Source organism: Scyliorhinus canicula, chromosome 11 (genome assembly GCF_902713615.1).
Source record: "Scyliorhinus canicula chromosome 11, sScyCan1.1, whole genome shotgun sequence".
Lineage (NCBI taxonomy): Eukaryota > Metazoa > Chordata > Chondrichthyes > Carcharhiniformes > Scyliorhinidae > Scyliorhinus > Scyliorhinus canicula.
In genome coordinates this window covers 4,653,463-4,669,531 of record NC_052156.1, presented here as the reverse complement: position 1 = coordinate 4,669,531, position 16,069 = coordinate 4,653,463, and the positions used below count along the sequence as shown (strand labels likewise).

At 52.0% G+C, this 16,069-nt stretch overlaps 1 protein-coding gene and 1 non-coding gene across 5 annotated transcripts in view; one reads left to right on the top strand and one right to left on the bottom strand.

The window, feature by feature from the left end:
* The window catches only part of LOC119973753, a 211,078-nt gene that overhangs the window by 106,051 nt on the left and 88,958 nt on the right, over positions 1–16,069 (top strand). For all 4 annotated transcript variants that reach the window (XM_038812175.1, XM_038812174.1, XM_038812177.1 and 1 more), the window contains 4 exons: positions 486–588; positions 7,166–7,265; positions 9,554–9,753; positions 14,476–14,570. In XM_038812175.1, the coding sequence (XP_038668103.1) occupies positions 486–588; positions 7,166–7,265; positions 9,554–9,753; positions 14,476–14,570 (498 nt within the window). The remainder of the gene's footprint in view (positions 1–485; positions 589–7,165; positions 7,266–9,553; positions 9,754–14,475; positions 14,571–16,069) is intronic.
* Positions 114–187, bottom strand: trnan-guu. The gene has a single exon. It is a non-coding gene; the product is annotated as a tRNA-Asn (tRNA).

Genomic DNA, 16,069 nt, shown 5'->3' with positions numbered 1-16,069 from the left:
GAAATCAGAATTCTCAGCTGGTACGGGAATTGAACCCGCGCTGCTGGCCTTATTCTGCATCAGAAACCAGCTGTCTAGCCCACTGAGCTAAACCAGCCCCGAAGAGGAAACCGTGTCCCTGGGTGGTCTCGAACCACCAACCTTTCAGTTAACAGCCGAACGCGTTAGCCAATTGTGCCACAGGGACTGGGATAATAAAGGAAATTCCTGATGTAACCTGCACTGGACTCATGGGGCCGGACCAATTGGTCTCCCATGTGTCTCGTAGAGTTTCAGCTTCCCGCTCAGGGATGGAGCCCTGATCAGCGGGATAGCACACACAAGGAATAAAGAGCTCTGCCCGAGTGAGAGCCGAGCTGGAGCAATCCCGTCCGGGACCGGTATATATCCTATTCATACCTCTTGTAAATAAACAACTTAATTCTTGATGCTCCTCAGTTCGCCTCCTCTGAGGACCTAACATTGATCATTTGCTTCCCTTTCAGGCCAGTCAGCTGTGTGTGGCTCTCGAGTCTGGATTCATTCTCTTTGTTGATATTGTGGCTGCAGATTCCGTTTTGCTGTCGTTTTCCCCCAGTGTGACACAAGGTAGGGCAACTGGCAAAAATGGAGACAGCGAGCTTCAAGCAGGAGAGGGAAATCCAGGTTTTGTCTCCTGTGAGTGTTGAGTTTAGATGGGGCTGGGGGTTGGAGAGAAGAAGGGCGCAGACTCGCTGTTGATACAGTCACCGCTGAACGGGCAGTGACCATTGCCACCCATGCAAGGTTTGGCCATCGTGTTGCCGCTCACGAATCTGTCCCCAATCAGTGAGAAACATGTGGAATGTTCCGTAGCCACACCTACTTAACCATCAGTTAAACAATACATCCCCTCTCAATCCCAGCTATCTATCCCCAACTGTCTCTCTATGTTCCTCACTTTTCCTTTCCCCCAACTCCCCCCACACTGTCCTGGAACAACATTCACCCCTCAACATGCACTTTAAGAAGAATTCATGGCTGTCGAGGAAAAGATGTCTCGACATCTGTTTCGTTCAATACATGGTGTGGAGATGCCGGCGTTGGACTGGGGTGGGCACAGTAAGAAGTCTTCCAACACCAGGTTAAAGTCCAACAGGTTTGTTTCAAACACTAGCTTTCGGAGCACTGCTCCTTCACCTGAGGAAGGAGCTGTGCTCCGAATGCTAGTCTTTAAATACAGTTCACAGATGGTCTCATTATGATGGCCTTAGCTTAACTAAGTTCCAAGACTCAATAATGGATCAACTCCGAGTTTTCACAGGTGTCAGTGAGCTGTTTACTTTGACTGATTGAAATGAGGTGACAATACATAATTAACTGTTTCTTTCATTGAATATGTTTATTTGGACAAGATGAAGAGGTGCAAAGTGATGATTGATAATATTTTCGCTCTATCTCATTGAGGGTTGTTCGAGCTGCAGTGTTTATTTCAAAGCAGATTCCTGAATGGATCTTGTTTTAAAATAATATTAAAAGGGCAGGAAGGTGGCACAGCTGTTAGCACTACTGCCAGAGGGTGGCACGGTGGCACAGTGGTTAGCACTGCTGCCTCACACCGGCGAGGATCTGGGTTCAACCCTGGCTCCCGGTCACTGTCCGTGTGGAGTTTGCACATTCTCCCCGTGTCTGCGTGAGTTTCGCCCCCACAACCCAAAGATGTGCAGGGTAGGTGGATTGGCCACGCTAAATTGCCCCTTAATTGGAAAAAAAAATTGGGCACTCAAAATTATTTGACTTTATTTTTAATTTAAAGACTTGTCATTGCCATTCTGTGGCTGATTGGTTCTATGGTGTGTATTGGGTGAGTGGTAATGGGCTGCTTGGGGCATGTGGGGGGCAGGGAGGGGGCACCATTAAGACCTTTTAAACATACATTTGGAAATGTTCCAAAATCGAGGCTCCTCTAAGAAGCCGTGAGACAAGTATCCTTGAGGAGCATGCCTGACTCCACAAAAATTGGGTTGGGGAGAGTGGGAATGAGATCCCCCCCCCCCCCCCCCCCTCCCCCCAGCATTATGGAACTGGCCAAGTCAAATCCCCCACCCCCCCCAGCATTATGGAACTGGCCAAGTCAAATCCCCCACCCCCCCCCAGCATTATGGAACTGGCCAAGTCAAGAGTCCATGGTGCGGGCTCACTACCCAAACTATTGTACCGTGTTGGCAACAATCGTCGGTCTTGGGAATGACGACGGGAATCCCAGAGTCGGGTCCCGCATGCCAATTTTCAGCGGAGTCAGCTGGTCTCCTTAAAATCCTGCCCAGGGTAATATTTCCGGCCAATGTCCTTTTTTTTTGACAAAACAATTTTATTAAGGCATTTTGGCATAGTAAACAACAACAATACGAAACAGTGTGCAAAGAACATTCAACATAATGCAAAAACCAGCTCCCCTCCGAAAAGGACCCGCGTAACTACCCCCCTAATTTACGTTGTCCCCCCCCCTGCTGATGATTAATTTTCCACGAAGAAGTCGACGACCGTTTGCCACCTCCGGGCGAACCCTAACAGTGACCCTCTCAGAGCGAACTTAATTTTCTCCAGACCGAGAAATCTCGCCATATCCGATAGCCAGGCCTCCGACCTCGGGGGCTTTCAGTCCCTCCATCCCAGCAGAATTCGTTGCTGGGCTACCAGGGAACGTCAGCCTCTCTCTTCCCCTGGACTCCCGGGTCCTCCGAAACCCCCAAAATAGCCGCCTCTGGACTCATCACCACCCTTGTTTTCAGTACCCGGGAATTCATAATGTCCGCAAATCCCTGCCAGTACCCCCTGAGTTTTGGACATGCCCAGAACATGTGGACATGGTTCGCTGGTCCTCCCACACATCTGGTGCACCTGTCCTCCAATCCAAACAATGTACTTATCCGGGCCACTGACATGTGGGCCCAGTGGACGACCTTGAATTGAGCCAGGCTGAGCCTGGCGCATGCTGCGGTCGTGTTTACCCTGCTCAACGCCTCGGCCCATAAGCCCTCTTCTATCTCACCTCCAAGCTCCTCTTCCCACTTAAGCTTCAGCTCCTCGATCTGCGACTCCTCTGTCCCCATAAGTTCTTTGTATATATCTGTGATCCTCCCCTCCCCAACCCATCCACTGGACACTACCCTGTCCTGGATCCCCCTAAGTGGCAGGCGTGGGAAGGATGGAATCTGTCTGCATAGAAAGTCCCGCACCTGCACGTCCCTGAAATCATTCCCTCTCGCCGGCCCAAATTTCCCCTCCAGCGCCCTCATGCTCGGGAATCTCCCTTCCAAGAACAGATCCCCCATCCTCTCAATCCCAGCCCTCCGCCATGTTCGGAACCCACCATCCACTTCCTATCATAGCCATGTTGGCTGCCCAGTAGTAGTTACTAACATTTGGCAGCGCCAGCCCCCCTTCCGTCGGTTCCTCTCGAGCATCAATCTCCTCATCCGCCGGGACTTTCCCGCCCACACAAATCCCATAATCATTTTATTGACCTTCTTGAAAAGAGACCACGGAATGAAAATGGGGAGACACTGGAAAACAAACAGGAATCTCGGGAGGATCGTCATTTTAACCGTCTGCACCCTCCCCGCTAGTGTCAGTGGGAGCGCATCCCACCTCCGGAACTCGACCCTCATTTGCTCCACCAACCGAGATAAGTCCAACTTGTGCAGCCGGCCCCAGTCCCGTGCCACCTGTATCCCTCAGTATCTGAAACTGTCCCCTACTAACCTGAACGGCTTCCCCCTCAGCCGACCCTCCTGGCCCCTCGCCTGGACTACAAACAACTCACGCTTTGCCATATTCAGTTTATACCCCGAGAACCGTCCGAATTCCCTCAGGATTACCATGATTCCATCCATCCCAGCCACTGGATCCGTGATGTATAGGAGCAGGTCGTCGGCGTACAATGAAACTCTGTTCCACCCCACCCCCATACCAGCCCCTTCCGACCCGAGAAGCTCTCAGGGCGATTGCCAACGGCTCTATTGCTGGCGCAAACAGCAGTGGGGAGAGGGGGCACCCCTGCCTTGTCCCTCGGTACAGTCTAAAATAGTCAGACGTCGTCCTATTCGTCCTTACACTCGCCTCCGGAGCCTGGTACAGCAGTCTGATCCCGTCGATAAAGCCCGCCCCGAACCCAAATCGTCCCAGCACCTCCCATAAATAGTCCCACTCAACCCGGTCGAAAGCCTTCTCTGCATCCATTGCCACAACTACCTTTACATCCCTACTCTCCGGGGGCATGATGATCACATTCAGCAGCCTTCTTGGCTTGGCCACCAGCTGCCTGCCCTTGACGAACCCGGTTTGATCTTCCATAATAACCTCCGGCACACAGTCCTCAATCCTAGCAGCCAAGACCTTGGCCAGTATTTTAGCATCTACATTGAGTAGAAAGATCGGCCTATAGGACCCACACGCCTCCGGGACTTTGTCCCGTTTCAGTATCAGGGAGATGGTGGCCTGTGACATTGTCGGGGGTAAAACCCCTCTGTCTCTTGCCTCATTAAAAACCCTAACCAGCACCAGCCCCACTATCTCCGAGAACTTTTTATAAAACTCCACCGGATAGCCATCTGGCCCCGGGGCTTTACCTGATTGCATGGCCCTCAAGCCCCCCAATATTCCTTCGGTCCTAATAGGGGCCCCCAGCCCGTCCAGCAACCCCCTACCCACTTTTGGGAAGGTCAGTCCATCCAGAAAGTGCCTCATCCCCTCCGGCCCCGCAGGGGGGGTTCCGAGGTGTAAAGCTGACTATAGAAGTCCCTGGACACCTTGTTCAGCCCTGCCGGACCCCCCACCAGGTTCCCCCCCCCGTCGACTACCTTCCCTATTTCCCTGGCCGCCTCCCTCTTCCTCAGTTGCTGTGCCAGCATTCTACTGGCTTTCTCCCCGTGCTCGTAGATCGCGCCCCTCACCTTCCTCAGCTGCTCTACAGTCTTACCCGTGGACAACACCCCAAACTCAGCCTGTAGCCCTCGTTGTTCCCTTAATATCTCTGCCGCGGGGTCCCCGCGTTACTCTGGTCTATCTGTAAGATCTCCTTTACCAGTCGGTCCGTTTCTGCCCTGTCCGCCCTGTCCCTGTGTGCTCTAATCGAGATCAGCTCCCCCTCTCCCCACTGCCTTCAGTGCCTCTCAGAACACCGCAGCTGAGACTTCCCCCGTGTCACTGACCCGCAGGTAGTTTTGCACACATTTCCTCACCCTCTCACACACCACCTCGTCCGCCAACAGACTGACCTCCAACCTCCATTGAGGGCGCTGAAAACTTTCCTTGTAGACCTGCAGATCAACCCAGTGCAGGGCATGGTCCGGAATAGCGATCACCGAATATTCTACGTCTGTCACCCCTGCTAACAAATCCCTGCTCATGATGAAAAAATCAATTCGGGAATACACCTTATGGACATGTGAATAGAAACTGAGCCTCTCCACCTCTGCCTCCACCACCATTTGGTGATCCTCCTGCTCCTCCAGCGCCTTCTCCAGCTTCTGGATCGTCCGATACTGGGCAGCCAGCCTGTGCTCCAGGAGCTCGATTGATTTCTGAATCGGGTCTAAACTGTCCCGTTTCAGTGCGGTGAAGCCTTCTTGGATGACCTTCAGCAGATGCTCCATTGTTGGCTGGGCTGTCTTCACCGGGGTCCGTACATTGGCCATATTGTCCTCAGCAGCAGCTTCTACACTGCCCTTGTTTGCCCAATTCTTCAACTGTTTGCAATTCTTTCTGCTTCTCAATTCCACACACCTATATCTGGACTCAGTGCCTGAGTACCTATGCCTTCAGATCCAGGGCTAACCCTAACCCTGACCCCTGACCCCTGACCCTATGCCTTCAGATCCAGCGCTCAAAAGTACAAAAAGTCGGGGGAAAAGGTCCTAAAGTCTGACCGGATCGAGAACCACCAACTGTGCGACTTACTCCCTCATAGCTGTGACCGGAAGTCTTGGCCAGTGTCCTTTTGTCAGAACTATGGCAGGCAGGAACGATTAAATGACAAAAAAGGATGATGACACAAGACAAAAGTGATGGTTACGGGACAAGTGAAGCATGGTCTTGAGTTTGACAATTGTTCCTGACCTTCACATGACCTCCCTTTTGTTCTTTCACCTCCTCCCCACCTCTACAATTTTTACATAGAACATAGAACAGTACAGCACAGAACAGGCCCTTCGGCCCTCGATGTTGTGCCGAGCAATGATCACCCTACTTAAACCCACATAACCTGTATACCCGTAACCCAACAATCCCCCCATTAACCTTACACTACGGGCAATTTTAGCATGGCCAATCCACCTAACCTGCACATCTTTGGACTGTGGGAGGAAACCGGAGCACCCGGAGGAAACCCACGCAGACACGGGGAGGACGTGCAGACTCCACACAGACAGTGACCCAGCCGGGAATTGAACCTGGGACCCTGGAGCTGTGAAGCATTGATGCTAACCACCATGCTACCGTGAGGCCCCCTAACATCTTTAACATTTTCCTGTTCTTGAAACTAAACCAGACAAATTGATCGTCTCCCCGTCAGTGACCTGGTGTTTGCCACCTCCTCCTGCAACGTCACACTCCTGTGGTGTTCGTTTCGCAAGACTAGTAATCCAGAGATTTAGACAAATGCTCTGGAGACATGAATTCAAACCGTGCCACATCAGCCTGGGGAATTTCCAAACAGAAGAACATGTCCCTCATTGCACCTTTTTTAACTAAACTAAAGCTTGGGGAGGAGGGGTGGGGGAAACAGCCATTCCCTGATTCATTCCCCATGGCAATGCTTTGGCCAATTCGAGTTGGCTTGGCAGGTTTAAATTTAATCAAAAGCTTGGCAGTTAATGGTCCCCTGGTACATTCTCCAATGTAATGCCTCTACCAGTCGTCGTCCACTTGGCAACCAATCTGCACTCTCTTCCAATGCAGTATAAATTGTTGTTCCCTTTTCAACTGGTATTCTTGCAAATCTGTCCTGATGAGTGAAAAATGTAAAGCTTTGACAGCATGTGCTTTTTCAGCAATACTCAACTTCTGTCTCACTGAGCGACTATTTAATTTGCTTTTATTGAGGCACCTCAAACGACAGTTAGGGATTGACAATAAATACTAGCCTTTCTAGTGATGCCCATATCCAGTCCACGAATACATTTTGAAAAATTCTCTGTTGCTTTAGATGTTAAAAATGAATCGGAGTCTAAGCGGGAAATTGAGCATTCAGAGGGGACAGTGATGACTGACGCCTGCCCCAAGCAAAACATCTTCCTGAGCTGCAGGTGAGTGCAGACACCAGGCACTCTGTACATCAATTACTACACATACCACCCAGGGAGGCTCTGGGCAAGTGGACCAGGAACAGCATCATGCATTTATGTAATGCCTTTTGCCTTGAAACCTTGACTTGGGTCACTGTCTGTGCGGAGTCTGCACGTTCTCCCCGTGTCTGCGTGGGTTTCCTCCGGGTGCTCCGGTTTCCTCCCACAGTCCAAAGATGTGCAGGTTAGGTGGATTGGCCATCGCCAATTGCCCTTAGTGTCCAAAAAAAAAATGTTAGGTGGGGTTACTGGGTTACGGCGATAGGTTGGAAGTGTGGGCTTAAGTTTGGTGCTCTTTCCAAAGGCCGGTGCAGACTCGATGGGCCGAATGGCCTCCTTCTGCACTGTAAATTCTACGATTCTATGAGTTTATGATTCAAAGGATCGGTTTTAAGGATCTCAAAGGTGGATGGCAGGGTAGAGTGTGGAGGGGTTTAGGGAGGGAGTTACAGAGCTTAGGCCCAAGCAGCTGTAGGCACAGCCTCCAATGGTAGAGCAATGAACATCTCCCCTTGTGATTGCAATATACATTAGTCTATTGGGATAAGCAGTGATATCGTGTCACTGGGCCATGCAGAATTGGAATGACTGAAGTTATTTCTTGCATCTGTACTTTTATGTGGGGTGTAGGGAATTGTCCTGATGTTCTTCGGCTCTGACAGACTTGGGTGGGAACCGTCCGTCAGACATGATTCCTGCTCCCAATTATTATCCAATGGAGTGGGTGAACCTTAATTGGTGTGGCACCATCCATGATTGATCAGCTGGCCAAGAATCCCCAAGGAACCGTATGACTGTGCCAAAGGAGAACAAAAACAACTGAGAGAAAATTGGAGGGAAACCGGCCTCAGACAATAAAATGGATGCCAACATGGAGCCCGTTGCAAAGACCCAACTTTGCAAAGGAGGAATTTCCTAATATTATATAGAATGACATAGAGGGCGCGGTCGAATGGCCCGACGGGTCTATTAAATCCCGCTGGGCGAGATCTAGATTAACACATTTAAGTAAACCAGTAGGCTCATTAAAATATGACTAGGCCGCATTCTCCTGAGACCCGGGAACTAACGGCCTTGCCTGGGAGAGCTTGCCAGGGTGCTGTTACACACAAGCGGGAACGAGGCCTAATGGCACTTGGGGGGGGGGGGGTCTCCCAGGGTTGGGGGTCTCCAGGGGGGGGGGGGGGGGTCTCCCAAGCCATTAGAGGCCCCCAGGTGGTTGGACTCTGGTCAGGGTGGTACCTTGGCACTCCCGCTGGCACCCGGGCATCTTGCACTGCCAGTCTGGTACCTTTGCACTACCACCCAGGCACCCTGGCACTGCCAACCTAGCAGCAACACTGCCAGGGTGCCAGGCTGATACTGCCAAGGTGCCCAGATACCAAGCTTCCTGTGCCAGTGATTGGGTCGGGGGCTGCCCTGCCCTTAAGAGGTGGGGTGAGGGAGTCTCGAGGACACCCTAAGAGGAACGTTGGGGGAGTGGGCGGGGTTCCAGAGACCCAATGGGATCTCTGACCGTGGGGCGGTGGGGGGGGGGGGGGGGGGGGGGGGGGATTGGGGCGGCATTTAAAGATAGTGCCCCTATCCCTTGAGTCACCTGCGGCTGGACATTCCTGGCCGAGGCCTAGAAATGTGGCAGAGTCCTGTTGGGTAGTGTGGTCGTGGGCACCGGGAAACACTCCGCTGTACACGCCCAAAACAGGGCTCTTTCCTGAGCTTTAAATGGCCTCCAGAATGTTCAGAGCGGAACCATTTGACCCAACTTGTCTATAATGTTATTTATAGCACAGAAAAGCCTCCTCACACCCTGGACATTGTCCCAGACCTTCCCCACACCTGTCTATTTCATTCCTTCTCCTGTGTTTGTCCAGCTTCCCCTGGAATGTTTCAATAATATTCACCTCGACCGCTCCCGCTGGGAGTGAATTCCCCATTTTCATCACCCTCTGGGTAAAGAGGTTTCTCCTGTATTCCGGTTGGGATTTATTAAAGATTGTCAAATTTACATTGTCCCTAATTTTGGTCTCCCCGCAAGTATTATAACCTTTCAATTCTGGTGTAATTTTCATAAATTCTGTCCCTCAAGCATGGCGACCAAACCGTGCACAATACTCCAAGGTCCTACCCAGGTTATACATAAACTCTCTGCATTGACAGTATATCCTTCTGGAACTGAGCCCTCAGTGTTTCGAATGCTCCTTTTTATGGCTTTATTAACCTTCATTCTGACTCTTGTTGACTTGTTGCAGTGGTGATGGTGTGATACAAATCTGGGATCTGGCTGGTTCTCTGCTGACTGAATTCGTTTTGGATCATACACTCACCTTTGCATCCTTCCTCAATATCCACGGCGACATACTGATTGGCTTCAAGGATCACCTCTTCTTGATTCCTCACAAAAAACTGATGATTGACATCAAGGATTATTTGTCGGACGATTCAGCGAAAGGTACGTTGTCCGGCTCTAGCGAAATGCATGAGTGTTGGCCGAGTGTCTCAACGGACTCCTCGGAATGGCGGGGGGGGGGGGGGGGGGGGGGGGCGGAGGGGGGACATAGGGATGGGTCTGCTTCAAAGAACTTACAGAGACATATCCGACAAGAATGGCCTTATGCTGTGCTATAACTTTCTAGGATTCTTTGAGGCAAGTGGGAGAGCACCCCAATGGCCATTCAATATCCCTCCCCCCCCCCAATCTCTCTCCCTTACCCAGCTGTGGGCCTTGGGTACGAGACTGTGATGATGTAGGAATTTCAGATATTTGGAGTTGTATGAATTGGGTAAGGGTTAAAAGCCTGGATTAGTGTGTGTATGACTGCTGCGGTAATGTTTTTAAAAATCCTGGTTTGAAAGCTTTGGGGGCCAGAAGTGCAATTAAGGCATCATAAAAGCTTGGGCTAATAGAGATTTGTTTGGCAACACGGTAGCATAGTTGCTTCACAGCTCCAGGGTCCCAGGATCAATTCCTGGCTTGGGTCACTGTCGTAGTACGCGCGTTCTCCCCGTGTCTGCGTGGGTTTCCTCTGGGTGCTCAGGTTTTCTCCCACAGCCCAATGATGTGCAGATTAGGTTGATTGGCCATGTTAAATTGCCCTTAGTGTCCAAAAATAGGTTGGGTTGGGGTTACGGGGATAGGGTGGTGGTTTGGGCTTGGGTAGGGTGCTCGTTTTAAGGCATGGTGCAGACTCAATAGGCCGAATGGCCTCCTTCTCCACTGTAAATTCTACGATTCTGTGAGTCTATGGATTAAGGGGAATTCCCTGGGGAGTTAGCTACATTGTGTTTTGGCTTGGTAACGTGATGTAATTAATGGAATAAGCACTTTGCTGAAAAGCAGTTTAGTTGAGTTATAAATTGGGATGTGACCAGAAACCAAGATTCTGCTCTCATTGCCTTTCAGTTAAAGATATGTCTGTAGTCAGATCAGTTTCTCGCCGAGCAGTTCAGAATTGTGTGATTGGAAAGTGAGCTGAAACAAGCTGAGAATCAGCTGCTGGAGAAATAGAGCCAGAGTTTCTGCATGGTTCTGACATGATTCAGTCTTTTCTTTAAAACAAAGAACATCTTGTACAGCAAGTATGCCTGGGTCTGCTAACTGTATTTAAAAGTGGATTGAGAGGGCAGCCCGGTGGCCTAGTGGTTAGCACAACCGCCTCACGGTGCTGAGGTCCCAGGTTCGATCCCAGCTCTGGGTCACTGTCCGTGTGGAGTTTGCACATTCTCCCCGTGTCTGCGTTGGTTTCGCCCCCACAACCCAAAAATGTGCAGAGTAGGTGGATTGGCCACACTAAATTGCCCCTTAATTGGAAAAAATAATTGGGTAATCTAAAATTAAAAAAAAAAAAGTGGATTGAGAGCTCAGATGGTTTTGTTGTTTGAGTGGGAATAAAGATAGCAGTTAAGGATTGTTGTGCAACTGTATTGATTAGCATTGTTTAAGGGGTAGTTGGGAATTATCTTTCTTGTGTGCTGTTAAAGATATTTTAATACTGCGTTAGTAATAAAGTTTGTTTTAATTTAATATATCCCTATTTAATCTCTCTTGGAGTGTGGAATACGTTCCTCACAGTCTAACACTGCGCTACCGTGCTGCATGTCAACAGTGAGGCAGATAGGAGCAGAATTACTCAGCCCCATCAGATAAGGTGTTGGTGTTTTTTCTGACTTTCCTGCATTATCCACATGCCCCCTGATTTCAGTGCGCTGCCAATCTTTGTGCAGCTAACAATGCTTTTGGACACAACCTTTGCCTCTGCCCACCGGGTGGATGGCTGTGGCCATTTGCAGTCCAGCAGCAATCTGTGGCATTAGAATCATCATTTTTCTTAACTGCAAAGTTTTGTATCAATTTGTCAGACTGAGCTGAGCAGAGGAAGCAAAATATTCAAACCCATTCCAGGTCAATCTGTTACGCAATTTATTTTCGGGCATTTTCCAGATCCTGTCCGTTGCTGGTGAGGGCAGTGAGGGCGATCAGGCCCTCCATGTGTGTTAGAGTAAGTTGATGTCTCCGTGATCGTGTCCCACAATTTCACCCGGACCACTCCGTCATTGCCATCGACGCCCTTCGGCAGTCAGATACGATGCCCCATATCGTGCCTTTCCTGGCCTAAGGATGTCCCTAAGTGACCTGCAGCTAATAGACTACATTTGTCACTGTGGTCACTTTCATAATGCAGGAAATGTGCCAGTCAAATGCTGCACAGGAAGATCCCATTATCAGTGTGATTATCAACAAATCATCTCTTCTTTAATGTTATTTGAAGGATAAATATTGTCGAGGACACTGGAGTTAGATCCTCCCTGGTTCTTTAAATTGAGGTTGATGATATTGTAAACGTCAGAGGACAGATGGGCCTTTAGTACTGCCTCCCTCAGATTGTAGCTCTGCCTCAGTACTGACCCTCTGACAGTGCAGCACTCCCTCAGTACTGACCCTCTGACAGTGCGGCACTCCCTCAGTACTGACCCTCTGACAGTGCAGCACTCCCTCAGTACTGACCCTCTGACAGTGCAGCACTCCCTCAGTACTGACCCTCTGACAGTGCGGCTCCCTCAGTACTGACCCTCTGACAGTGCAGCACTCCCTCAGTACTGACCCTCTGACAGTGCGGCACTCCCTCAGTACTGGCCCTCTGACAGTGCAGCACTCCCTCAGTACTGACCCTCTGACAGTGCAGCACTCCCTCAGTACTGACCCTCTGACAGTGCGGCTCCCTCAGTACTGACCCTCTGACAGTGCGGCACTCCCTCAGTACTGACCCTCTGACAGTGCGGCTCCCTCAGTACTGACCCTCTGACAGTGCAGCTCTCCCTCAGTACTGACCCTCTGACAGTGCGGCACTCCCTCGGTACTGACCCTCTGACAGTGCGGCACTCCCTCAGTACTGACCCTCTGACAGTGCAGCACTCCCTCAGTACTGACCCTCTGACAGTGCAGCTCTCCCTCAGTACTGACCCTCTGACAGTGCGGCACTCCCTCAGTACTGACCCTCTGACAGTGCAGCACTCCCTCAGTACTGACCCCCTGACAGTGCAGCACTCCCTCTGTACTGACCCTCTGACAGTGCAGCACTCCCTCAGTACTGACCCCCTGACAGTGCAGCACTCCCTCTGTACTGACCCTCTGACAGTGCGGCACTCCCTCAGTACTGACCCTCTGGCAGTGCGGCACTCCCTCAGTACTGACCCTCTGACAATGCGGCACTGCCTCAGTACTGACCCTCTGACAGTGCAGCACTCCCTCAGTACTGACCCTCTGACAGTGCAGCACTCCCTCAGTACTGACCCCCTGACAGTGCAGCACTCCCTCAGTACTGACCCTCTGACAGTGCAGCACTCCCTCAGTACTGACCCTCTGACAGTGCAGCACTCCCTCAGTACTGACCCTCTGACAGTGCAGCACTTCCTCAGTACTGACCCTCTGACAGAGCGGCACTCCCTCAGTACTGACCCTATGACAGTGCGGCACTCCCTCAGTACTGACCCTCTGACAGTGCAGCACTCCCTCAGTACTGACCCTCTGACAGTGCAGCACTCCCTCAGCACTGACCCTCTGACAGTGCGGCACTCCCTCAGTACTGACCCTCTGACAGTGCGGCACTCCCTCAGTACTGACCCTCTGACAGTGCAGCACTCCCTCAGCACTGACCCTCTGACAGTGCAGCACTCCCTCAGTACTGACCCTCTGACAGTGCGACACTCCCTCAGTACTGACCCTCTGACAGTGCAGCTCTCCCTCAGTACTGACCCTCTGACAATGCGGCACTCCCTCAGCACTGACCCTCTGACAGTGCAGCACTCCCTCAGTACTGAACCTCTGACAGTGCAGCTCTCCCTCAGTACTGACCCTCTGACAGTGCAGCACTTCCTCAGTACTGACCCTCTGACAGAGCGGCACTCCCTCAGTACTGACCCTCTGACAGTGCAGCACTCCCTCAGTACTGACCCTCTGACAGTGCAGCACTCCCTCAGTACTGACCCTCTGACAGTGTGGCACTCCCTCAGTACTGACCCTCTGACAGTGCAGCACTCCCTCAGTACTGACCCTCTGACAGTGCAGCACTCCCTCAGTACTGACCCTCTGACAGTGCAGCACTCCTTCAGTACTGACCCTCTGACAGTGCGGCACTCCCTCAGTACTGACCCTCTGACAGTGCAGCACTCCCTCAGTACTGACCCCCTGACAGTGCGGCGCTCCCTCAGTACTGACCCTCTGACAGTGCGGCACTCCCTCAGTACTGACCCTCTGACAGTGCAGCACTCCCTCAGTACTGACCCCCTGACAGTGCAGCACTCCCTCAGTACTGACCCTCTGACAGTGCAGCACTCCCTCAGTACTGACCCTCTGACAGGGTAGTGAGTTGTCAGGATGCGGAATGCATTATGCGAGTTTGGTGGAAGCTGTTTCAGTTGTAGAATGGGAATGGAAATTGGGTAATTATTTGAATGGAGAAACTGCAGGAATGTTGTACTGGATGACTGGCTCTGGTAGGGACAGACGCAATGGACTGAATGGCCTCCTTGTGCACTGTAACCATTCTCTAATTCTCTAGACAGTAATTCAAGAACCGACCTCTAATCTGGGAGTCAGTGACAGCCAATTGGCGGGGTGCTTTTTTTTAGACTTTGTCATCGCTCATCCAGCTGCTGTTTGTCTTCCTGAATTTAGAATCCGATATTTATGAGGACCCAGCCATTAAATATGAACTGAAGGACTCCTCCCAGCGGCAAGTAGATACTCATCTGGATATGGACTCCTATTTGGTAGGTCAGAGAATCTGTGTATCAATTGTAGTTTCATTTTCTAGAAACGATTGACTATTTTTTCCATTGATTTGTTCTCGGAGTGAATGAGTGAATGAACCATTGCCATGGCAGCTATCATTTATTGTCTCACATTTACCCTCACAACGTTGTTTCAAACCTTTTAAATAAATGAGTTAAATAAACCATCTTCAGGGGGCAGTGAAGAGCAATTTAATGAGGGGCTCCTGAGCTGGTAAAGGTGACAGGTTTCTACCTGAAAGAGACACTAGTGAATGAGATGGGTTTTAAACAGCAGTCGGGACAGTTTCATGGTCACGTTTACTGATAGCTGGTGAGTACTGAGGGAGCGCTGAGGGAGTGCTGAGGGAGAGCTGAGGGTGTGCTGAGGGAGTACGGAGAGAGTGCTGAGGGAGAGCTGAGGGTGTGCTGAGGGAGTACTGAGAGAGTGCTGAGGGAGAGCTGAGGGAGCGCTGAGAGAGCGCTGAGGGAGCGCTGAGGGTGTGCTGAGGGAGAGCTGAGGGAGCGCTGAGGGAGAGCTGAGGGAGCGCTGAGGGAGCGCTGAGAGAGCGCTGAGGGAGCGCTGAGGGAGCGCTGAGGGAGCGCTGAGGGAGCGCTGAGGGAGTGCTGAGGGAGAGCTGAGGGAGCGCTGAGGGAGCGCTGAGAGAGCGCTAAGGGAGCGCTGAGGGAGCGCTGAGGGAGAGCTGAGGGAGCGCTGAGGGAGAGCTGAGGGAGTGCTGAGGGAGCGCTGAGGGAGCGCTGAGGGAGTGCTGAGGGAGTGCTGAGGGAGCGCTGAGGGAGTGCTGAGAGAGCGCTGAGGGAGAGCTGAGGGAGAGCTGAGGGAGAGCTGAGGGAGAGCTGACGGAGCGCTGAGGGAGAGCTGAGGGAGCGCTGAGGGAGCGCTGAGGGAGCGCTGAGGGAGAGCTGAGGGAGAGCTGAGGGAGCGCTGAGGGAGCGCTGAGGGAGAGCTGAGGGAGCGCTGAGGGAGTGCTGAGGGAGTGCTGAGGGAGAGCTGAGGGAGCGCTGAGGGAGTGTTGAGGGAGCGCTGAGGGAGAGCTGAGGGAGTGCTGAGGGAGAGCTGAGGGAGAGCTGAGGGAGTGCTGAGGGAGAGCTGAGGGTGCGCTGAGGGAGAGCTGAGGGAGAGCTGAGGGAGCGCTGAGGGAGCGCTGAGGGAGAGCTGAGGGAGCGCTGAGGGAGCGCTGAGGGAGCGCTGAGGGAGAGCTGAGGGTGCGCTGAGGGAGAGCTGAGGGAGCGCTGAGGGAGCGCTGAGGGAGCGCTGAGGGAGCGCTGAGGGAGCGCTGAGGGAGAGCTGAGGGAGAGCTGAGGGAGAGCTGAGGGAGAGCTGAGGGTGCGCTGAGGGAGAGCTGAGGGAGAGCTGAGGGAGCGCTGAGGGAGCGCTGAGGGAGAGCTGAGGGAGTGCTGAGGGTGAGCTGAGGGAGTGCTGAGGGAGAGCTGAGGGAGAGCTGAGGGAGAGCTGAGGGAGTGCTGAGGGTGAGCTG